The 26,510-nt window shown below is 37.5% G+C and overlaps 1 protein-coding gene across 1 annotated transcript in view; it reads left to right on the top strand.

Annotated features, from left to right (window-relative positions):
• LOC124170336 overlaps window positions 1–24,505 on the top strand; it is a 28,852-nt gene extending 4,347 nt beyond the window's left edge. The window contains exons 3-4 of the mRNA XM_046549063.1: window positions 5,758–5,925; window positions 23,038–24,505. Of these exons, the coding sequence (XP_046405019.1) occupies window positions 5,758–5,925; window positions 23,038–23,211 (342 nt within the window). The 3' untranslated portion in view covers window positions 23,212–24,505. The remainder of the gene's footprint in view (window positions 1–5,757; window positions 5,926–23,037) is intronic.
• The last annotated feature ends 2,005 nt before the right edge of the window (window positions 24,506–26,510 follow it).

Below are 26,510 nucleotides of genomic sequence, written 5' to 3'. Positions count from 1 at the left end.
TTCGTTACCTGCTGAAAAACAATTCTTTCTAAGCATTTAGAAAGAGAGCACAGAATAGAGATTGGCCGATAATCACTGGGAGAAGTTGGTTTTTTAACTTTTTGTATTGGTGTGATTAGTGAATATTTCCATACATTCGGAAATTCAGATGACGATAAGGAAAAATTATAGATATCAAGTATTACAGGTAGAAGTACAGTTGACGCGGCCTTTATAAATTTAACTGAGATTCCATCGACCCCAGTTGAGTTCGATTTAGAGAGAGATAACGTTTTACGTAGGTTGTGTGGGGTTACGTGTTGGAAGAAGAAATTTCTCTCGTTATAGGGTACAAGTGGATCAAGGTTAGAGAGACTGAATATGTCAGCAATGTTATTTGCCTCGAAGGTAAAGGCGGGAGTGAAGTGCTTGTTTAGATCATCGATAGATAATTCATGTAAGGGCTGCTTGTTTCGTCGCTGCACGAGTCCAAGACTTCTAAGTTCCCTCCAGACCTTGTTTGGTTCTGTCAAATTGGAGAAGGTGGTTGCATAATATTTTTTCTTGGCTTCCGTGACGAGATGCTTTACCTGATTACGCAAGACGATAAACTCAGTGTAAGCAGTCTGGATTTTTGTTCGTGTGAAAATTCTACGTGAAATATCACGTTCCTTCATTTTTTGCTTAATGTCACTAGTCAGCCAGGGGGCTGAAGGCCGTCTAGGTGCGCATGTTCGCAGGGGGGCATGACAATTTATGCACTCTAAGAATTTCTGATTAAAGAGTTCTAATTTTGAATCAATGGACGAGGAGCTAAATATGTTGTTCCAGTCAAAGGTGAGCAGGTCGTCCTGAAACTTTGCTGTATCGAAATTTTTAAGATCACGATAGAGAATTTTAGGTATAGGAAGACGAGGGGAATTGAATGAATAAGAGAGTAAAATTTTGTCATGTGCGGAGAGGAAAGGCACAGGGAATTGTGAGAATGAAGAGAGTTTTTCAGGGGAATCAACTATACAGAGATCAAGGAGAGTATGACTATGTTCTGTATGATGCGTGGGCTGCGTTGAGGCCAGATGAAGATTATAATTAAAAATGAAATTCCTGATGAAGGAAGAATGACAGCTGTCCCGTAGCAAATCGGCGTTAAAGTCACCAACAATTACAATGTTTTTATAGTTTGGACTAAAAGTTGTATATGTTTCTTCAATATCAGTCAAGGACCCAACATTTGGAGGTCTGTAAACAACAAATAGAAGAAGTTTAGAAAGGTTTATACCATGCACTTCAATAACTATGAACTCGGGTCGGCATTCATAGGTCGCGGAAGAGGTCGCCAGCACCGACGAACTCAGTCGATGATGAATGAAGGCACCAACCCCGCCACCGCCTTTCCCGGTCCGATCATGTCTCAGCAAGTAATGTTCACTAAGATCAACCATGCTATCAGGAATATTTGGTTTTAACCATGTTTCGGTTAAACAGATTATATCACTTACACAGGAAGAAAAATGAACCCGAAATTCGTCGATATGACACAGTAAAGATTGACAATTGACGAGGGAAATGTTGATTTCATTAGCAATTGGTAGGCGTGCGGGAAGAGAACAGGCCCCCGTATGTTATTTTAAGCAGTCAAGGTCAGTTTCAACTAGGATAGAAATGCGTTCACCACCATCATGGACCCGAGCAAACACACGGCCATTACGAATCCACACGTATTTGATTTTACCTTCTTTTTTAAGTCCCCTGGCCATTGCATATAGCTTTCGGTTTAAGGATGTCAAGGATTCATTAATGTAGACAGGAGGGTTGGTAGGGTTCTGGTCGGCGACGATGTCGTTGAGTTTCAGTTGAGCAATATTAAATGATATGAAAGGACCTCGCCAATGAGCGAGGGAATGGTGAAATTAGTCCAGTTTCCCACGTAGTGTTTCCGATTTTATTTATTCAGTGTTGAGGACCGCAGACGTTTTGTCTTTTCGTACAACTATGTGTTTAAAATTTAATCCAAGCCAAAAAAGTGGGTAATTGGAATTCAGGTATGACCTACGAATTAAGGATATCAATGAATGCGAATAATTTTTGGGATGTGTTTTCGATATCTTTCTCTTTCTTTTAACCTCCTGTTTGGGTTTAAATTTTAACTCTTGAAGTTTAGGTCATTTATAGAATCGTATTTGCGGACGTTTTCAAAGTTCATTTGCCAGTTTAAAGTCATATTAAACATTAAGAGATGAGAGAAATGCATAAGTATACAAGTACTAAAAGGTAAATAAGCTACTCAAAAAGTATCCAATAAGATATTTCAATAAAAATATTAAAATCAATAAGGCATATTAAGAAAAATGATTAAACACACCATGGCTATTTAGTGTACTTGTCCGTTGTTATGTTAAAATATTATATACATGCATTTTTATATATGTATCATATTTGAGTGATCTGATAACAATATTATTTGCTAAAATTACCTATGTCAGTGGTTCATAAAAATTTTTATCTGCTTGATTACAAAAACCTTTATTCAAATTATTTAATGGTAAATAATATTTTGTTTACATAACAAAGGTGTGGTAAGAGCTACCCTTAGATAGCATATATCAATTTTAACTAGCTTAGGATTTTTTTCTAGGCTTGTTAAAATCCTGAGATTCATTGAAAAATACATGTATTAATAACCGAATAAGAGTTTAGGATTTACATTCCTCTCTATGTAAAGTGGTAATTTTGTAATTTTTTTCTTAAAGCCTTGTCAAGGGATCGTACTTTCCCCGTGCGTGGGGCAAGTGAGTCCCATGGCTGATGTGCAACATATTTCCACATTGCATGGCGCATGGGCTAAGTGCGATTTGCCCAGATATTCAGCTTTACATTACTCTTTATGGTACGAACTTACGTTTAACCGTTCATGAAAAACTCACCACATCCAATACTTTATCCAAGATATTGGAGTTTTTGTCTAGTACTTGAAAGAGCTTTATTGATTATTATCATAATCATAACTACCATAATTGCATTATATTTTTATCTAGGAATAACTTATAGTGCATTTAATATAAACAATATATCTACAATTTGAATAAATCAGAACAAAAATAAATCAATTATGTTCATATCAGCATTGATTTCAATAGCACGAATTACTCTAATGTTGGTTATTAATTGATATTAAGATCTTATGTTAAGTAAGCAAGTAGCCTTCAAAGCTTCTATCAAAAGTAATAATCTTTTAGGTCTTAGTTTATATAAACAACTTTAGAATTGCAGTTTAATATCATTTCTATTTACTATAAACCCAATGACTTCCAATACCTTCTCCAAGGTATTTTAAATGGCTTTTATTGCATCTTCTGGTTAATTAGATATTACACTAAGGAATTTTGGTGAAATTGGTTCTGCTAATGATGGTTCGAATTGCATACATTAATTTACGCGTATTACAAATAGCTAATGTGTGTAGAAGCGGAATAATTAATGATAAAGTAGCATCAAGTTTTTATACGACAAGATATCCATATATAAATTAGATTGAAAGGAACAACTCAAACTATTTCTTCAAACTATTCAGCATTGAATATTGATTAGTTCATTTTAAGTTTGGTTTTATCCCGAGAAAGATGGGCAAATGGCTAACTTATTCTCAACAGCCAACCGAAGGCTTAGGTAATATGGTTATGTCTTCCCTAGTTATTTGGCTTGAACCCTCATTCTGTGGATAGGTAAAACTTTTTTCAGTCCCGCAACATGTCCTTGGAAAGCAAACCACAGGATCACCTGATTCATTGATCTCCAGAATTTTCCCAATATAGTGAGCATCTGACATTTTACCTCTGAATATAGCCAGAATCCAATCTCCACTACAATCCTGTATTTTTGGGAGTGCACCAACTATCCCAAGCATGTTTCCCTTCGAATACTATCAAAGGAGGGGCTTTGATTTCATTTGCACTTTCCGCCATTAACAATGATGCTCAAACGACCTAATAAACTAATTGTATGAGTCGAGGAAAGTGCACTCTTGAAAACGACTCTTGTCTTCCCTGGGTACGTAGAAGATGAAGTTTTGTCCAGATTCTATGCGTACATTCTGGTTTATTATCATCGTGCAACTCATGGATTGTCTTTTGCAACAAATCAAATTGAGCATTTATCACAAAAGGTCAGAATTTTTTTTCCTTGCATACTCTATCCTTTGAGGTTTTTTAATTGAAAATTTGTGCCATGAAATTAGACCAAAAAAGCAATCTTCAGGATGTTTGTCGTCTTTGAAAGGTATTTTATGCTATTTTTATGAGCATGATCAGCAACCATTTCAAAATCCACTTTTTTAGACAACTATATTCCATATTTATTCATACTAGCACATTTTCTCCCCATTCTTCCAATTGTAAATTCGTCAAGTGCCTTCTTTAGGTCATCGTTACTATTTGGCAGCCCTTTTGTGTTTTTCTCACATAATTGTGCACCATTTCGCCATGCAATATTAATTATTGCTCATATTATGACAGCAACCCCCAAAATATGCACGAAATTATTGAATATATGCTACCAGGTCTTAAACACAGTGAAGGAAATACACACAATATGTCTGCTAAAAATATAAGCTTGATTTTGTTAGGGCTTCAGGAAAGGTCTCAAGTTTAACTTTGCATAAACAATTTTGCCTGAATCGAACTTAGGTTATGACACTTAAAAAGATGCAATTGTTATGGTGAGAGAAAAATGCGAGGTAATTATTTTATGAAAATTAATTAAAAAAGCTTCCTTATCAAAACAACCATAAAAATAAAAGTTGATATGGGAACTCTCATTAAACAACCTAGTTCTATAGTCCACAATGATTTGTAATATGTATACAAAAAAAGTTTAACTCAAGAATTGCCAGACAAAAACTAAAAATTTAAGCCATACTACAATCCTGTAGCCCTGTAAGGAAAGAATGATTGGATATGGTGGGAAATGTGCGACCCCCCCATCTAAACTAAATGTAATGATCCGAGTTCTAAAATTTAAAGTAACCAAGAAAACTAATCCATGAAGAATAGAAAACAAGATATAGTTCTTACCTAGCACCTCTGATACGCAGATGCTGAAGGAACTGTGGTGTTACCTGTCCTCACAACCAACATCAACTACGAGGTGAACTGAAGGGTATATTTTCTAAGAGTGTGGAACAAGAATTCGAGGGGTAAATATTTCGAAGTAGACGGCTCTGGTTCCATTACAATATGTGGAATATGTTGCATGACCGCTACGTGCCTCGCGAACGGAAATACGATCTTCTTGAGGGATGTCGTACTTACACCACCTCACCTTACTAGTTATTGTCCCAATAAATGAACCCATGAAATTACCCTTGAATGAATGTACACATAAATGTAATTTACCTGTGAAAATTGTCACCCTAAAGTTCTATTTTATGTACTAGCTTGCAAGTTAAAGAGAAGGGAGTTAAGATTCTTTGCATGACCTTGATATTCCCGGGGTAACATGAGTTTGCTGTGAATGACACGATTTGAAGGCCTTCTCATGGCCCATGTGATGCTATAATAAAGCCATAATAGTATGACCTGAGTTTCACCAAGAATCTTCTTGCCCAATGTTGATTCTAACAGCCATGTAGTTTATGGCTGATTGATTTGCAGACGCATTCCAATTTTCATTTAATGGCATTGATAAAATTACAAAAGTCCTGTTTCATTGAGATTATCAGCATTCCTTATTTGTTAATTTTGAAGTGGGTGAGTTGCTGTATCAGTGTTACTCTCTTTGCAGAGTATTGGAGGAAAGGAGGCAGTTCATGACAATTTGAGGTCTTCTGCTGAAACTAAGGACTGCATTCGAGATGCGATTGTAAGCACTTCAGAGAAAGCATGCTCAGTCCAACCAAATGAAATATTCATTCCTGTGCCAGACATCCAACTGCCCACTGCCAATATGTTGGTAAGTTTTATTCTCATACACGGTAAAACCTGTGTCGAAAGATTCATTATTTTAGCTTTTGTTATATTAATATATCAATTGTATGATGAAAATAGGTTTGCCTAGCATAAGTACATGCATTTCTATGGGGAGTCTTCTTTATCATTTGCATCATAAGTTGTATGATAGAAGATAATATGCTTATCCATTTACTCATAATTCAATGTAACCTTTTCCCTACTACACACATACATACATGTGTGGAAGTTTCCTGACCCGGGAGAAGAGAGCCGTGTATTTATGTGTGACATTTTCCTGGCCAGGAGAACAAAAGCCGTATGTGCATTTTCTAGCTCTCCCCCACTTAGGACGGTCGTGGGTTTACTTTGTCTAGTTGTCTCGGGACTCAACCCTGCAGGGTTTAGGAATAAGCCTCAGAATCCGGGAGCATGTACCCAGACCCCTCGTCTTTTATAGCCCCTCTTAGCGGTAAGGGACAGCAGTCATACAATTGTTTATCCAGTCAGTTTTCCAAATGAATATTTGGTCATTTCTCAAGAAAAAAAGACTAAGAATTGAATTATTGGTCTTTTGAACAGCATTTACAATATTTAATCGAAATTCTACGATAAATATTAACTTAAATCTCGAGTTATGTATAAACATCAACATGGAAATTGTTGTTGCATTAAATGCTTTAATGTTGACCGTAGAACTTTACTAAAATTTTGACAATGCTCAGAAAACAATGAGGAATTCAATTCAAAGTCTGCAATTTATATGCAAGCAACAATTATCCGTATTCTAAATACGTATAAGCTATACATAAGTTGACCGCGTACCAATGCCGCAAGTATGGTCGTAAACCCGGAAAGGAGGGAGCACAACTACCCTCTGTCTGAGATAATGCAGAGTTCCAGCAAGGTGGGGTCAAAAAAGGTTCCGCGAGATCCTTCTTAACGAATGACCTCCAAAAATGCTCTGTACCACGAGAAAGAAGAGTCTCTTGGGACTCAGTACAGCAGTCATGGGAAGACAAAAACTCTGCTGTCTCGAAAGGGTTAAGTTGTACAATACGGCCAATGTTAAAGGACCTTGGTTTAAAATATAAGCGGCTCTCAAGTGAACTCTCGAGCGATGAAACTCATTATTAGCCGATTAAAAATAAAGTGTGTCTCATTGATCCCGAAAGGGACTGGCGGGTCGTAAAGGAAACCATTAGGTGGTCCTCTTTGGGACTGCAAGGATGATAAAGGTTATTTTATGTGCATTGCTGTGAAATAGCCACAGTAAATTAATCCTATGGTGCACAGAATTTAAATGACACTGTCTGAAATGCATCTCCCACTTACCATGACACTTTTTGGGATGATATCTGCAGTGTTCAGTGGGAGTGACTGTTACAGTTACCAATATTAGATGGAAAGAATTATTTGTGGGAGACCCTGATTTCGTTTTAAGAAGAAAAGTATTTCGTAAGGCTCTCAACTGGTTGTGGGTTCATTAACCCGGCGGTAGTCGCGCCCATTTTCCAAACATAAACGGTCGCGTGGGTCGTCTCTGTCACCCCAAAAGATTTTCTTCAATTTCTTTCTAGTAGTATATATTATTTAAAAATTTTGCATCTCGACGTATCCTTTGTTTATTTAGGAATGACTATACTATATATTTCAAACCATAAATTCAACTTTTATTAATTTAAGAAAATATTTTTGAATACCTTATTTTCCAGTAGGCAGTCCCAGTTCCTCCGGAAAAATTGCCAATTGTTTTTGTTTCAGCCAAAGAACACAGTTAAATATTGAGATATAAATACATGGCACACACTTTTATACACATCAATCACTGTATATCATCATATTTTCAGCGTCGACCTCTATTTGCCTTACGTAAATACTAATAAATGTACTAAATTAATTTACTTATCTATATTGAATCGATTTCCCAAAATGTATTCTTGAGGAAAATTTTTCGATGATACATATTACGGTCACTAATTACTATTGAAATACTCCTGTTACAAATTATATACAGCATTGGAAAGAAAAACTAACAAATATGTAGTCCTCAGCAGAGGTTCAATTTCGCACTATTGAAAAGTTTTATTGAGTCTAAAGAATGCAGAAAATAAATCATGTAAACTATTTATTTCCTTCTAATCACTTCTCAAAATTTTCAGCAAAAGTGTACCACGCGTTAGTTTCTAACACAGTTCACAGTATTATTGTTTTTATTTCTGTCGAAAAAAAAACACATCTTCCAACTTTTTTCTTTTTTTCTCCTCATCCCTTTCTCAGGCTCATTTTATTCATATTAGGCCGGCCCTTATTTTTCATAATTGCGAAAAGTTATGTTTTCCTGGTCTCAAAATGATCCAAATGGTGTTTATATTCACGTGTTAAAATTTGGTTACTTTAAAATAACGGCAACCCGTGCCCCAAGGGCCCCAAGTAGTAAGGACCCTAAATTGAGTTTTTTGGGGTTGAAATAGCACTATTTCTATGTAAAACGTAAAAGTAAAGTCTACAGGGCCGATTTTCTGTTTGTTTTAACCTATCTCTAAGCGTTCAGGAGATATTGTCCGTCGTAATGCAATCAATCCCCCCCTAGGGCGCCACCCCGTACCGCGGCACCGCTGAGGTATGTCCCGCACCACTTACTAGAGACTTCCCCTCAACCCCCTCCCCTCCCTCGGCAAAGACTTTGCTCCTGATGTCAAGATCTAGTCTCTGAAGAAATGTGCTTACTTTAGAAAGAATTTAATTGCCATAACAATGCTTCCAATCCAAGAGATCAATTTTTTTTCGCTCTGTCCATGAATTTCGGTACATTAACCAAAATAAAAGAGAATTTCATTGCATTTATAATTTTTCACTGACATCCCATATTTGGCAATTAAAGTGCCTTTCCGCACGTAAGGGTTGTATTGCGATGATAAGTCACACTTATTGTTAGTAATATTTTGAAAGCTCTCTTCCTTCAACGACACTGCCTAAAAATCTTGAATTAGTTTCACTCCTCTCGCTGCACAATCATTTCCCACTTAATGACCCCGAATAATTTGCCAATCGTTCTTGTATGTTCATCACATTCTCGCATGTTCACATCAAAGAATGCAATACATATTTACAATACATTAACTAGCTTTCTCGAATTAGTGGTGACAAAATTTGGTATAGATACCTTAGTCATGTCTTTACGTTTATAGACTGCCTTCTTCGGTGGATCATATTTTCCTACACAAGACCACATACGGCGTATCACGTTTTTTTCACACCTAGAAATGGATCCGTCAAAGAATGACAGGCATACCAACTCCTCACTCATGTACCACAAGTGGTTTGAAAACCTCTTTTGCGCTGCTTTCGCTATGTCCAGGTTAACACTTTCGTAATTAACAAGTCTTTGTAGGAACTGCGGGCCACTGATGGGAGCTAATGCAACAAAAGGAGCGGAGAACCACATCTTTTCATTTCTTCTTGAATGTATTGACATCTATTCAACCAATAACTGCATTTTGTTCTCCTCTTTATTTGCGTAAGAACTTTATTTCTTCAGCCCAAGCACATTTATCCGAGAGATTAACTGCACTTTCCTCCTCGCGCGTCAAAAATGCAATGGTACCGCTCCTTGCAATGTCAAGCAAATCATCAAGTTTTGTTACGAAAGATTCTCTTCTCTTCATATCCACTGTAGTTCGCGCTCTCTTTCTGCCGTTGCACGTTCATCCATTCTTCGCGTCATTTTTCTAACTTTTCTATCGCCTTATTTTCCGTAACAACAGGAATTCTAGTTTTATACTATGGATGAGACGCATTTCTCACGGTTTTTCTCGCCCTAAGTCTTACAAATTTCGAACCCATTAGGTGATATAGAAAACACACAGTACTTCTCTCACTGTCGGTAAATTTGAGCCGAGTATTTCTTCACTTTCTTTTCCAACCAGTTCAATGCCTGGATTTAGTCTTGATTTCCTTGTTGGTCTATTCTTAAAATGAACGTCACGTTCATGATAAAGTATTTATTTCACCACTTTTCTCCTTACATCCTAAAAAACTTAGCACTTCCTATCCTTTGCACACTATACACAAGAACTATCTCTCCACAGTGATCTACATCCGTGAACTGACTACCTCGTTTCGTCTTCCTTGAATATTTCTACCTACTGTTTGAGCCCTGTTAGCCCTGCTCATTCCCTTCATTCCTTTATAATTCATAGACACATTTGTAACACATGCTTATAATATTTTGTACATAAAAAGCACTTTGGAACAAAGCCTGCTGGAATGGTTCGCGGCCGTATGGCGGCAAAAATCAACGTTTAAGGGGTCGGAACCCAGTACATAGGGTGGCATTGAAGGGTTAAAATTGACATTATAGGCTTTAACAACATTAATCATGACACAAGAGGAGCAATCTATTCAGTACTGTACCACTATCATGTAAATCTTGTCATCAGGAGCAAAGTCTTTGCCGAGGGAGGGGAAGGGGTTGAGGGGAAGTCTCTAGTAAGTGGTGCGGGACATACCTCAGCGGTGCCGCGGTGCGGGGTGGCGCCCTAGGGGGGGATTGCATTACGACGGACAATATCTCCTAAACGCTTAAAGATAGGTTAAAACAAACAGAAAATCGGCCCTGTAGGGCTTTACTTTTACGTTTTACATAGAAATAGTACTATTTCAACCCCAAAAAACTCAATTGAGGGTCCTTAGTACTTAGGGCCCTTGGGGCACGGGTTGCCGTTATTTTAAAGTAACCAAATTTTAACACGTGAATATAAACACCATTTGGATCATTTTGAGACCAGGAAAACATAACTTTTCGCAATTCTGAAAAATAAGGGCCGGCCTAATGCATATTCCTTTATTTTTCAAGTCTCTAGAGATCGTGTTCAATATCGATCTAATTTTGCTGTATGGAAAAGTTAACGATCGAGTTATCTCACGAAGATAACTTCTTTGCAATGTGATAGTGAATTTGAATACCAAGGTATAACAAATGCACTGATGTCAGCAGTGTTTGGCAAATGAAAGAAAATGGATATGGACCATCTCCTGATGTTTCTGTTTGTATGATAGGTGCTGCCTATTTTGTCTAATGCTAGACCTCCTTCAGTGTAGTTATAAAAGGTCAATATTCCCGTTTTTCTTTTTTATCTGTTTGCCTTGGATTCATTGACAGAAATAGCTATGTGAATTGTTGGCGTAAGAATTACATTCTTTAACCAATTTACAACGCAGGAAATTAGAGCTTTTTTCTTCCTAAACCATAATAAGCTGCTATTTTCTTCTTTCTTTTACATACATGGCTTTCGATGCCAAATCTCTTTTATTTTTTTGCCTTCTGTTCTCACAACCGTCAAATTATTGTTTAGAATTACATCTGCTTGCGGAATATTATTGAACCAGTAGTTCAAATTATGATCCTCCCATTTCTGTTTACAAAAGAAAATATTCGCTTTAACTCCTCTTTTGGACTGGTGTCTACAAAAAATGGACCCTCTGGTTACCACTCTGAGTAGGTACATTTTCAAATACAATCGAATTTGCCGATGCAAAAATTTTGATGCTATATTTTGCGGGTTTGGAAGGTAAATATTGCCTATATGAACATCTTCTTTGATAAGGAATCAATTGCTCCTCAGCTTTTTTTCATGGCCAAATTCTATAATGTTGCCGGGTATTGCGAGCAAACATCTCAAATACATCTCTACTTTGTGCTAATTTGCCACTTTTCATTTTCTCTACTCTAGCAGTCACGTTGTCGAATTGAAAAGATAAAGGGGAAAAGAGAAATATATTATGGCTCATGGAGGAATGACATATTTCCACTTCTAATCCATTGTGGTTCCAAAACAATAAAAAATTCTGTTACTCAGTTTTATTTGCCCTGGCTAAAAGTAAAATACTATTCAGGAACACTAAGTCTTTCCTGTCTGTTTCACTATCTCTTTTATGAGAATAATTTTTAGTAACTTTCTCTACCTGAATATTAGTGTAATTTACAATTTTCTCTGCCATTCTTTCAATGAACATCATACGAAAACAAACCATTCATGTTTCGAATCCAATTTATTTAGCTAATAAGTCCACTCCTCTCAGTAACACTGCTACAATTTTATGTTCTCATGTTTGGTCTTGATCCCTGCGTATTACACGTTGCAACTCCATACTTCCCGACGTACATAAGCTCCCTTCCCTTTTACAAAAGTTCATCATCTCTGCACTGTTTTTCAGTGTAAGTGTCATCTATATGACACCCGTCTTCGTTTTCATCAGAATCAATCTTCTTCCCTCAAAGATTCATTCAAAAGACAAAGACTTTCTTTTAATATAGAGATATCTGACATCTAGTATGAATTGAAAACGATGAATGTAAGTATTACAAGGCCAACCTACAATGGTAAATTCACAGAAACATGTAAATAATGAATTTTTTAATAACTACTGCATTAACGTAATTGAACGAAGTCTTCAAAAAATCACTTCTAAAAATCGCATTTGCTACAAAAGTTGACGTCAGAAACAAATAATTCCTCATCCAAATTTTCAATCAAAAGTCAAAGTAAATTAGCTTTTTCCTTTTTTTAGAAAGACTGCAGAAATCCATAGTGTACTGAATGAACGTGCTATAAGTATTACATGATCGATTTTTCGTGGCTCACTTTGTAAAAAATCACTGTAACATTATAAGAAATTACTAACTTTCTATTTGTTTACCTACATTTAGGCAAACAATATACCAATAAATAAATATTTATTGATGTAAACGCAAAAAGACAACTTTCATGGCCAGTTTCCGAAAAGAAGCTATCAAATGCGATGAAAATGGATGAAAAACATCTAAGGAGACTTTAAATACTAGGTGGCAAACCGTAACAAAAACGGTCGCATGGGGTGTCTGGGGCACCCCACTCTGCATAGCTTTGACGAAAGCAATTTTTCTTAAAAACTTGCATTGATTTAATAATAATCTTTTATATGTATCCTCAGAAAGCTTAAAAAATCAGCTAGAGCAGGTTACAGGTCATTTCAGTCACAATTACAGAAAAAAATAGTGCTTATATAAGGCTGGGTTGTATGGAACACCCCACGCGACCACTGCCGGGTTAAGGAATAATGCAGCTGCTGAAAGTTTTAGTTTGGATTTCCACAAAATAGTTTCATTTTCAGAAAATTCAATTTTCTAGAAAAACAAACGGCCCACTAAAACGGTCACCAACAAAATTCATAAAAAAACATTCTATTTGACGAAATTTTCAAATATTTTCACCTAAAACCCCGAAAGTCCACCTCTTTTTAAAAAATGAAAAAGAAATAATTTTTCCCTCGCTCTCCTCAACACAGGTGTAGCAGAATATGAGATCATTTTTAAAATGTATATACTTATTTGAACTGCCGGACGGGAGTTAAAAATTTGGTATAGTTTTATCCAATTACAACTCTATGAGGGTGAGCCAATTGTGGCATTTTTTAGTGTCCCCCCCCCCCCCAAAATTTCTGGTACCCCCCCCCAGAAATTCCTCGAACTTCCTCGAACTTCCTCCGAACTTATCCGCAGAACTCCCGCCAAGAACTTTTCGCGCTAAGGTTTTTTCGCGCAAAGGATTTTTTGCGCAAAGGGTCCCTGTAGCAAAGTGCCCTGTCTCGCAAAATCCTGTCTCTGGAAAATCCTGTCTCTGGAAACAGTCTCTGAAACAGCCTCCGAACCAGCCTCCGAACCAGCCTCCGAACCAGCCTACCTGCAATGCAAGACTTATATAGGACTACTGCGGAGAAATACTTCTCCTTGGCAAGCAAGGGGAAATCGGTGCTAAGGCCTTAGTATTGCACTTGGAGTGAGAAGTTTTACCATTGTCCTATCACAAACTCTCTCTCCCTCCAACACCTCACCCCAGTATCTCCTTCCCCTCCATGTGTTCCAATGAACGGTTCCTCTGAGGTCTCCAACCCAGATGTTGAGGGGAAAATTCTGGGTTCTGGCTTTGTCTCAAAACCAGGGAATGGTGTTTTGCGGAGCGGCCGTTTCTGCAGGGGCAGTGACGCATCAGTGGGCGGTTGTTGAATTCGCCTGGCTACCCCTCCACTCCCTGGAAGAAGCCCTCCCCTCAAATGCTGTCTCGCCTTGCTTAGGCGAGCCCTCTTTCTGGTCGAGACCTGCTGGGAGACACATGTCTTGTGAGCCATGAGATTTTTAGAGCAATTTTCTGCTGGTAATGTTTCCTTTGGGATCATGAATTTACTATCATTGTTTTCTGTAATACTTCTGATTTTTTGAATACTCTACTTTGAATAGATATCGTACGGTAATAACTCGTAAATTGTTTTTGGCTACCTTTTTCTTGTGAGCTGTTTTTCTTGTTTGTGGAGTCTTACCCTGATTCAGCATGTGACCGACGGTTGGAGTATTTCCCTTGTCTGGACTTACGTGAAAAATCAACCAGATTTTACGACGTAACGTTACATTTTGGTAGCAGAGTTGAGGTTCGATTTCCTGTCCTTTCGTCGAGGTCTCCGAGTGCTGGACAATGGTGACATTTCTCCACTATTTCTCCACTTTTTGCAGTTTCTGGTTGTTTCTTCTCTTAAAAGTGAGTTATTTTATGTTCCATTAAGTGCTTTTTGGTTCGTGTGGGATTACGTGACTAGTGTTGCCGACTTTTCCTCGTGGTCATATGCCATTTGACTTTAATGTTCGTAATCCTCGTAATGTTCTTGATAATTTGGATAGCAGCTAGTTATTCTCGCACCCCTCTTTTTCTATTGGATTCTTCCAGTAATGAGAGATAGTTTTATTTCTCGCTTTTTCTCTCTCTTTTTCTCGTTGTCGTTACTTCACTTTTCAAAATGCCTGGTGGTACTGACAACCCGTACGAAAAAACTTATTTAACCACGGGCGAGGATCGTAAGGCCAGGGGTACGGCTAATGTGTCCGTAGGAAGTGAAGTTTCTAATAATGAACGGGAATCTTCTTTAGAGGTGGTTCCACCTCGCCCAACGCACGAGGAAAGTAGTAATGTTCACGTCTCTCACGAAATGTCTGCTTCTCAGACATTGCCAGTTTCTGAAGGGTTAGTAATTGTCAAACAATTACTCAGTGATTTTCCGCCATTTGAGGTGTCAAACAGTGAGAATTGGTTTAATTTCATGTTAAAAGTTAATGAAATCGTTTCTTTGTCTTTGGTTCCTCTGTCAACGTTATTGTACCTTGTAGTATCTAAACTACCTGCCAGCTCTCGTCATTTTTGGTTGTCTATGTTAAACTTGAATCTCGCATGGTCTCAAATCACAGAAAAAGTTTGGGCTAGAATTGTTAGTGACAGAGAGTTTGATCGTTTGATCACTACGAAAGTTAAGAGATTTCAGTTCCCTCGCGAAACGCCCCACGATTTCGTGTGTTCTGTGCGTAATGCCACTCAGGTGCTGGGTTTGCAGTATTCCGAGTCTTCTATTGTGCGACTCATTATTCAAGGGTTAAATCCTTTAACAAAATCTGCAATTATGTTCTCAAATCAGCCTAACACATTTGTAGAATTGGACTCTGTTATCACGCAGGCTTCTAAACATTTAATGGACTGTGCTGAATATTCCAACACTTTCCATCGTATCTCTAGGAATCCGTCTTCTGTTGCCTCTTCCAGTGCGCCTAGGGAAGTTTCTTTTCCTATTAATTGTTCCTACTGTCATAAACCTGGCCACAAAGTGAACGAGTGTCGCAAAAGACGACGATTTACTCAGCCTGCCGTGAGTTTGATGAGTGTCCGTGACAAGTGTTCGACTCGATTGCCAATATTATCTATTAATCTTCATTCTATGCCATGCCAGGCTCTAATTGACACTGGGTGTTCAGTTTCACTGTGTGATGAAGATTTCTTTGCTTCTCTGAAATGTTGCCGGAGAAAAATTATTCGTCAGAATGTTGACGTCGATTTAATCACTGTGTCGGGGCAGCCTTTTCATATTAATTCCTCTGTCTCACTCAAGGTTCAAATAGGCAAGTTTTCTTGGAACCACGTGTTTTATCTAGCTAAAATCCCGTTTCCCGTGTTACTGGGTGTGGATTTCATTTGTAATTCAAAGATGATTATTCGTCCGGCGAACGTCAGTTTTGAAATTGCCCCGAATTCTCTTTTTTCTTTTACGGACAATTGCGAAGCGTTTAAATCGGCGCCAGTTAGTAACTCGTCCGAATCTCATGTTCTGTCGTCCACTGAAATCACGTTGTGTGATAAGTTGAAGGGCTTATTGTCAAAATTTCCTGATGTGATTTCTCAAGAATTGGGGGTCACATCTGTCATGACATACGAAATTGAACTGCTAGATTCTACTCCGATTCGATCCCATCCTTATTCATTGTCACCTCCAAAGGCAAATTTAATGAAGAAGCACATCCAATCTTTACTTGATAAGAAAGTGATTGAGGTTTCCAATTCAAACTGGTGTTCGCCAGCTTTTCTAGTGCCTAAAAAGGATGGATCTGAAAGATTAGTGGTTGATTACCGTAAGTTGAACAAAGTTGTTAAATCAGACGGTTATCCAACACCTTCTGTTGAACATGCATTCCAATATCTTGCTGATGCAAAATATTTCACTGTTCTTGATCTCAATTCTGCCTTTCATCAAATACCATTATCTGAGAATTCTAAGAAATTAACTGCTTTTGTGACGCCGTTCGGAGTGTACCAATATAATAGATTGCCATTTGGTTTTGTAAATTCTCCTCAAATATTCACTCGTCTCATTAATGAAGTATTGGGCGATTTGAAATATTCATGTGTCTACCCATATATTGATGACTTGTGTATCTATTCCAAGTCTGCTGAAGACCATGTATCTCATGTTAATGCTGTCCTCAACAAACTACGCAGTGCCGGTTTGACGGTGTGCGAGGACAAGGTTAAGCTTGGTGTGGAATCACTCACTTTTCTGGGCCATCTCATCACAAATGGAACCTTGCAAGTTGATCCTGAGAGAGTGAGACCAATTGAACAATTCCCAGTTCCCAGAAATGTGAAGGAAGTGGCCAGATTCATTGGACTTTGTGGGTTTTACTGCAAATTTATTCCAAGGTATTCTGAAATTTCTATGCCACTGAATCGCTTAAAACGTAAAAATGTTCCTTTTCAATGGACAGCTGTTGAAAATGAGGCTTTCTGTCAGTTGAAGAAAGCTCTCACCAATCCACCAGTATTATCTTTCCCTCGATTTGACGAGGAATTTCATTTATTTGTCGATGCCAGTAATTTGGCGGTTGGTGCCGTTCTGAATCACAAAGTAAATGGTGATTTTGTCCCTGTGGCTTTCGCTAGTAAGGCACTCTTGGAACATGAACGTAAATTTTCTTCTTATGAATTGGAGTGTCACGCAATTCATTTTGGAATTCAAAAATTCAGTGTTTACTTACAAGTAAAACCATTTCACTTGTACACTGATAATGGTGCCTTGACATGGCTTTTCTCTCATCCTAAGCAGTTGGGCAAATTAGGCCGGATGGTTCTTAAATTATCCTCTTATAAATTCACTGTGCATCATGTTCGAGGATCAGCTAATTCTGTCGCAGATTGTCTTTCTCGCATTGAGCCATCCTCATCTACAAATAGTCATTTAGATGTGGAATCAATCACTCATAAGGAGTCAGCTGTTCCTTATTCTTGTGTGTTACATAAATTGCCTTTGTCATTCGTTGACATTCGAAAACACCAAGAAACTGATCTCGTTCTAAAGGATATTTTCAATCAGATTAATAATAATTCCTTGAACGACAAAAACTATTTTCTGAAGGGACAGCTATTATGTTATGGGAATTCTAAAATTAAGCGAGGAAGAGCTGTTCTGCCTACGGTCTTGAGGCCTATGATTTTTCAATATTTTCACTGCTCTAGTATGTCTGCTCACTTGGGCATGGCTAAAACTTATGATAAGATTAGCAGACACTTTTGGTGGAAGGATATGAAAAGAGAGGTTTATGACATGGTCAGAAAATGCCATCTGTGTCAAACTTGTAAACCCAGAAATGCTCCACCTCCTGGCATGCTATCATCGAAAAATCCTTCTGAGGTTTGGGAAAGACTTTATATTGACTTTGTGGGTCCTTTACCTTTGACTAAAGGTGGACACCAATATATACTTTCTCTTATTGATGGTTTTTCTAAATTCTGTTTTCTTGAGCCAGTTCGTAAGGCTACTGCTGGTTCAGTTGTTTCAATACTCACTCAAAGAGTGTTTCCAAAATTCGGTTTTCCAAAATATTTGGTTTCTGATAATGCACAAGTTTTCAAATCTCATGCCGTTAAGGAGATGTGTTTGCAACTGGGGGTTAAGCAAATTTTTGTTTCTCCATACTATCCCTGTTCTAATCAGGTAGAGAGATTGCATAGAAATCTAAAATCTGCACTTGCTATTTTGTGCAATAATGCTCACCATATGTGGGACACTATGCTGGCTGACTTAAATTTTGCCCTGAACACTGCCTCTCATGAGAGCAGTGGATATTCTCCTGCCAAAATAATTTTCGGCAGAGAACTTAAGCATCCTTTAATTAATCAGTGGGACATTCCAAAATCTTTATTCGAGAATGATCTCAGCGATAATGACAGACAAGCCTGCCTGAATCATGTTATTGCTAATTTAAAAAAGGCCAGAAACAGGTATAAAGAATCCTATAATAAATCTCACTCCCAAATCACTTTCTGTGTGGGAGATCTTGTTCTCTGCAAAAACCATCCTGTCAGTTCTAAAGGTGAACAGAAAATGGCAAAACTGGAACCTCTGTGGAAAGGACCTTTCGTCCTTAAAAAGTATCTCTCTCCTGTAACAGTTATTCTGGAAGTTTCTCCTGGGAAAGAGAAAATTTGTCATGTTTCTCATTTAAAGGCATATCATGGTGGCATTGCTAATTCCACTAATTAAAAGGAGAGAAATATCATTGATTTTTTTTTATTTTTTTTTTCTCAATGAATGCTAATGTTTGCTTTCTCAAATACTATTTGATGCTTGATTTCGGTGTTGAATTTGTCTTGATTCCTAATAATATTGTTTTGAATAATGAATAATAAGTCTATTTCTATGCTTGTAATTGAAATTGTTCTGAAATATTGTATTGTACTTGCTTATTCTCATCTGCTTAATTCACTCATGTAATTTAGTGTTGGTCTACTGTGATTGTGAGATGGGGTAAGGTGGAGGAATTATGGGTGCTTGGAGGGAGAGGACGGGAGATTAACTTGGGGGGAAATCCCCGAGATGGCTCGTTTCCAGATAAGCTGTGGAGGTGGCCCCAGTTATTAAGAGTCAATTGTGTTTTGTGTCACCTTTTCTCCACCAAGACTTTATGGACATTCTCACAATTCTGGACAGTGATAAGTGTCGTGATTTTGCAGTGTTCGATATTCTATCGATGGCTGAGTGATTGAATTGATCAGCTGATCTTAAGACTGCCTACTGTGTTTTAGTGTGGCTTTGGCGTTGAGTTGCGACCTTCATCGCCCGACAAGTATGAACTTTCATCTTGTCGCAACCAGCATGTAGCTCTCATTTCTATTGTTAATTGAAGAGTGAAATTTAGAGTGATTTCTTTTGTTGATGCAATATGCAGTTCTCATTTTGTTAGCATCGCCTATGATTCTTTTTTGACTTGTTTAATTAATACTGAGAGATATATATACACATCTTGATTAAATTTAGTCAGTACTTGTTCAATAGCTGACATGAATACCATATGCCTTGTAAATATTAATAATTATTGGAAAATCGAGGAATTTAGTGCAATCTATTGTCATTTACGTAATCTTGTTGAATTTTGGAGGATTCTTTATTGATAATTAATTATGGACTGATAATATTTACAAACATGGAGGGTTTAAATGGGAGAAATACTAATGCCAATGTATATTAATTAAGTGAGACACATATTATGCTGAATATTTTGCTGGTATTTTGATAACTAATAATTATTTAGTGAATAACCGTATTTTTGAATAAACTTGTACTTAATGATTATATAATATGGGGTATATATTTTGTTGGTCGACCCTAACTTTCTCTTGGGTTGCAATATGAATTTTGGGTAGAAGTTAAAACCCATTTTTGTCAATCGTTGATTTTTGATAAGGTGGTTGAACCCAACTAATGGGACAACCCAGGGTTCTGATGAACCCAACTGCTTCACCAACCCAATCTTGCCCATTTACTAAGTGGTTGGTTATTGTATTGCTTTACTTGGTTTTAAAAAAAAAAACCACAAAATATCTCTGATGAGAAAAGGAACATTTGAGTTTGGTAAAGATATCCTGGTGTTATACCAATAAAAATCTTCCCAGTTCCTTCTGGTTGCTGATGATAATTATTTGTAATTTTGATTCACTGTTCACCGAAACAAGCATCACATTATGACATATTGATTATTAATTTCATTTTCTTGCTATGTAATACTAAATAATCTACTCTATATCAATTCAGCAATATTTCTTGTCTCACTCTTGTAATTATGTCATGTTACTCACTTTAGAATTCTGTTGAATTCCAAACATCACTTCTGAGGTTATTATTTACAGAGTGATAAAAATGTATGTTCTTGTCAAAACTATTTTTGAGTGATATTTCTTGAATACTATTGTCTCAATCAATAAACTTTTTATATTCAGTTCAATTCTAACCACTGAATAATGGTTTTTGTGAAATTCATGGGGGTTAAACAGTGGGGGTTCATCCAGTGAAAACCAGTGGACCTGTGATGCCTCGATAAGTTTTCTAGGCATTAATCAGTTCTTGGTGGACGTGTCTTGATCCCCAAGTTCAAGCAATTTTTGTGGTCATTTTCCCACAGAGGATGTGGCATTTTTTAGTGTCCCCCCCCCCCCAAAATTTCTGGTACCCCCCCCCCAGAAATTCCTCGAACTTCCTCGAACTTCCTCCGAACTTATCCGCAGAACTTCTCCCGCCAAGAACTTTTCGCGCTAAGGTTTTTTCGCGCAAAGGATTTTTTGCGCAAAGGGTCCCTGTAGCAAAGTGCCCTGTCTCGCAAAATCCTGTCTCTGGAAAATCCTGTCTCTGGAAACAGTCTCTGAAACAGCCTCCGAAGCAGCCTCCGAACCAGCCTCCGAACCAGCCTACCTGCAATGCAAGACTTATATAGGACTACTGCGGAGAAATACTTCTCCTTGGCAAGCAAGGGGAAATCGGTGCTAAGGCCTTAGTATTGCACTTGGAGTGAGAAGTTTTACCATTGTCCTATCACAAACTCTCTCTCCCTCCAACACCTCACCCCAGTATCTCCTTCCCCTCCATGTGTTCCAATGAACGATTCCTCTGAGGTCTCCAACCCAGATGTTGAGGGGAAAATTCTGGGTTCTGGCTTTGTCTCAAAACCAGGGAATGGTGTTTTGCGGAGCGGCCGTTTCTGCAGGGGCAGTGACGCATCAGTGGGCGGTTGTTGAATTCGCCTGGCTACCCCTCCACTCCCAGGAAGAAGCCCTCCCCTCAAATGCTGTCTCGCCTTGCTTAGGCGAGCCCTCTTTCTGGTCGAGACCTGCTGGGAGACACATGTCTTGTGAGCCATGAGATTTTTAGAGCAATTTTCTGCTGGTAATGTTTCCTTTGGGATCATGAATTTACTATCATTGTTTTCTGTAATACTTCTGATTTTTTGAATACTCTACTTTGAATAGATATCGTACGGTAATAACTCGTAAATTGTTTTTGGCTACCTTTTTCTTGTGAGCTGTTTTTCTTGTTTGTGGAGTCTTACCCTGATTCAGCATGTGACCGACGGTTGGAGTATTTCCCTTGTCTGGACTTACGTGAAAAATCAACCAGATTTTACGACGTAACGTTACACAATATAAATAAGTCGAAAATGAGCGTGTGCCTTATGCCGTTAGAAATTACGCGCCCACCTTTTGCTAGCAGATCCATCCAACGTACAGTCCTGACTTAATTGAGTGATTTTTTCTGTTTCGGCTCCTATAATATCATTTGGGTGACCGTCACTTTGGTACAGATGATGCCGTTATCTAACTCGGCTGCAAGAGCAACCAAAGAACTTCCTTGCTACTGGCTTTCAAGGACTTGTGAAGAGGTGGCATAAATGCCTGAATGTACGTGTTGAATATCTGAAAAAGTAATTTAAATTTCAGAAAATTACTTGGGTCATTTTTTCCTTAATGTAGTTTTGCGACTTAAGCTAGAGTGTTGGCTTTCTGCCCCGTGGGCTGGGGTTCAAATCCTGGTGGTGGCATAGAATTTTCCGACACTAGAACATTCCCTGCTTGAATGTTGTGTGGAGGATATCTCAAACACAACACTCCGTCCGACGGATACATGGTCCCCTTGGCGCCATTCTTTGAGAGCAGGCGGATGCCGACGCCACATTCCTCTCTACTCATCCTTACCTACCCTACCGTAATGTCGCAAATGACCTCAGCTATCGATCGCCCCATCCAAATACTATGCCATGCTGAAACGTTGTAAAAAAATACATTTAATTTGGAAGTGCTTGCCTTTTCCTTCAACACGCTTAAGAGGGCTACTTTATACCCGAAATACGTCTAGGTACGTCTGTTACCTCGTCCCCTTGGCAATCCTTGACCACGCTCTTTTTGGAGCTATTTTTTCTCCTGGAAGTCTGAATCCATATGTGGGTGATTGAATGTGTGTGCGACTGCTTATTGAGTGCAAGCATTTCCGCAAACCACTGGCTATCCTTTGCAGGCCTTTACTGTGAAGATTCCCGATTTTTTGTGGAACAAGAAGCCTTTGTGGAGGTCCGTACAGCCCTCACAAAGGATCTTGTTTTGTGTGTTTGTTCTGGGTAATGTGTGTGTGTGTGATTTTGGTCTATTCGGGTTGAGAGGCTGGGGTTGTGCCCCTGCGGTCTCCCCTTCTCACACACCAACACAGCGTCAATTTCTACTCGCAAGGCGGACGAGCTGTGGGAGAATTATACGGCCATTTGAGTATCTCCCTTTTCTACATCTTTGAGGTCGTAGAGCTCATTTAAATTCTTTAAGACCTTAATCTCAAACACACTAGTCCATAAATCAACATTAAAACATAGTGGTAAAGGGGAAGAAAAAGTTAACCAAATTATAAAAATTAAGGGGAAGCTAATTAAATGCCTTACCTTTTTACTTTTCAGGATGAAGACATGTCCTCTCCAGGATGGCTATTTCTATGGATTTTTTTCATCTTCATGATTGCATTGATTTTGGTTTGGTGTTATTTTTGCGTTATTGAATTGATATCTGTCAAACAGGATCTCCAAATCTCAAGGACTGGACATCATGGTGTTATTTATACACCAGTCGTTTAATTGAATTGAAATTTTAAAATGATTTTTTACTCAATTCCTGATTTCACATATTTTGTTTTGTAGCGTGGTGACAATGTTTTATTGTTACTGGGGACTTTGATTTGTGTCAGAATAACTTTTAGAGAAAACTATGCACTAGGATATTTAGATAAAATTGTAAAATACGTAAAAAATAAAAAATTCTAGCTGTGCATGATATGGGCTAAAAATATTTATGAAGGTGATTTTCGTACACAGAAACAAAACTAATTATAGAAATACCTTCTTAACATTTCCTAATTAATATGTGACGAAATTACCATCAGGTGAACCTCCTATGTGTGGTGATTTCAAACATCTTCAATCCTCAGTGAATTTAAGTGGAATTTGAAAACTTTTAATAAGGCTGTGAACAATGTTTGAGTCGTTGCTTATGATAACACAATTTGTCGAAACTACAAATTATGCAGGATGCAAAATTTGTAGTTTTGACAGCATAAAATGTATATCATAGTCTTAAACAAACACGTGACGGAACTACCAATTTCTTCTTGTTTCGAATTATTACACGTTAAAATAAAAAAATGTAGCTTCTACATAATCAAATTCCCACATCCAGTGTACTCTGAGCTTTCTGAAGTTTCAAGTCTGTGTCAGGCTAACTAGCCCTTCTGGTCCCAAGACACGCTAGCAAGTTTTTCCAGGACTTTGCCTACTTCTATATGGAGATGCTAAATTTGAAGACATGAAATTGAGACAGTATTAATTGAACCTGAGTTTCTAGATATTTTATTTGTGCTCATGCACATGTTCCGTCTGCACAGCCAATTTTAAAGCAATGCATTTTTATGGTAGGGATAAGGAGATATTAATCAACTGTTCTTAAAATGGTTTTTACAGCTTACCCACAAATAATTTTATCTCTTTACTTAGCATAACCTTGTTACAAAGTTAATTATATAACTTAAAATATCTGCTCAGATGTAGGCGACTATGCGATTTATTCAACGCAGATATATAAAATGAATTCTTATTGAAAACACTTATTGCCTAAATTTAGGTAATTCCGTCACGCAGTTATGTGGACTCGAATAAGCATTGTTGAGATTGGCATTGCCCTACTGCAAAAGCATAATGTCTCCATTGAATGGCTGCTTTTTTCGCTTCTATTTCCGTATGATTCTGGCATTCTCAGCATGAGTCAACGCATGCCGAAAATAATTAGCCCCATATCATTGAAATTTGTAATATTTGTTACAAGAATGTAAAACTCCTAATGTTTTCTTTTGCATGATTAAATAAATTGTTTGAACTACGCTTGAGTTCTATTTCAGTTTAATCCAAAGGACCTAAATCGCACTGAAATTGGGTATTTTAATTAAAAATATCATTTCTATTTATAAAAGCAACTGAAGGCTTTTATTAAGGCTCACATTTTTACAATGAGTCATTTAATGTGTTATACTAATTTCTATAGTGAATATTTTTTCTATCTCAGGTTTCATAAGATGCTCATGATGAATTTTCAAACGCGCTCTTGAATTTTATCGCGTTTTTTTCACTTTTTTTGACTCCAGTATTTATAAGGCTTTTTATTATACACGCTTTTATTTAACTCACTCTGTCTGTATGTTTAGTTCAAATCTTGCAATCGAAAATTCGACCACTTTCCGACTTCCAATCGATCTGAAACTTTACAGAAAGTCGTATTCCCGGTGACAATACAATATTTTATCACTTTCGAATACCTAAGGTGTGTATTTTTTTCATTATAAACATATTAATTTTAAATATGGAATTTTCAACATGGCGGATTTTTTCGAAAAAAATGCGTTATCCAATGTCAATCATGTATTTTGGAATATCTTTAGAATATTTTAAAATCATTCCAAAAATATGTTTAATGTCTTTATTTCAGTAAATATACAATTATGAAAGTTAATTACTGATGATTTATACTGCATTGTTAGGGTAACGGCTCAAGGTAAATAAACAATAGGTGTCGTCCGTCAGGTCGAGTCGGTACAAGATGGTATTAAGTACGGAGGAAATGTGAGCATTGACGTGTGAACTTACGTTGCATCACGTTGCATCATCAAGGTTCGTCATTCGTTTTCATCTTCCGTAGTTAAGTTTATTATGTAGCAAATAGTGGCATGAAAATACGTTTTCTATGTATATACGTAAACGAAGTGTTGGTTTCCCAAAAGTTTACGGAATGCCAAACGTGAAATAATATTATTGTATATTCGTAGATGTGGCAAGATGATGTGACAAGGTGATGTATACCGCTATATTGTTCTTATTATTTCAGTCAATTTTATAATTTATTTAACTTGGTGGTTATAAAGTGGTAGTATTATTACATTTCCGCTGTGTTACTGTGCATTGTAAAATGGCTTGTATGAGGTCGTCTCCCTTTATGTACATTGTAACGTATATTCTATAATCGAAGTGACCAGCAAACGATATTTGGCCGCCATGTTTTTGTAGGGTGTAGGGTTGGTTCGGGTACCCTATATCAAGTAGGGCCCGCGAGATCCTAGTTAAGATCCCAAGTTTCTTTGGATGGTCAAAGTAATTTACGCACGCTGCATTGGAGAAATTTACCAAGCCACATAGTGGCCCGGAAAGAGAGCAACTGGTGTGGTTGTGGAGCGGGTTCGAACGCTTTAAGCCATTCACTGACTGGCATCGAACATAAACATAAACATCCATAGCGATTATTACGGAGGCTTCCGCGGTTAGTTGATTGGTGATGGTTTTCCGGGTTTACACCGCGTTGATACATGTTTTGCGGACGACAGTTTCGGGCGCGTTCCAGCTCCCGTCTTCGGGTCCAAATGATCTGTGATCTGTGATTTGGATCACAGATCTGCAAATCATTTGGACCCGAAGACGGGAGCTGGAACGCGCCCGAAACTGTCGTCCGCAAAACATGTATCAACGCGGTGTAAACCCGGAAAACCATCACCCATCCATAACGATTGCTATAATTGGTGATGTATTGACAATATCAACAATAAGATGCTAAGTCAATTTTGTGGAAATAGAAAAGAGATTGGGGAGGTGTGTAAATATATATTTGAGATCATTTTTACTTAAACCTATGAAATCTAATACATATTTTAATTGGGGAGTATTAAGTATAAGATTAAGTATAATTAAGTTAATTAAGTATATGATTGCAAGATGTGAAGACTAAAAAGTAGAAAATAAATACTTCTTTAAAAAAACTTTTTAAAAAAACACGCTTTTATTTCGCTTGGAACAAGTAATAAAAAAAAATATTTCAAAAAATGGACTAAAAAGTAAAAAAT

Source organism: Ischnura elegans, chromosome 13 (genome assembly GCF_921293095.1).
Source record: "Ischnura elegans chromosome 13, ioIscEleg1.1, whole genome shotgun sequence".
Classification (NCBI taxonomy): domain Eukaryota; kingdom Metazoa; phylum Arthropoda; class Insecta; order Odonata; family Coenagrionidae; genus Ischnura; species Ischnura elegans.
This window is presented reverse-complemented; position numbering and strand designations above follow the sequence as displayed.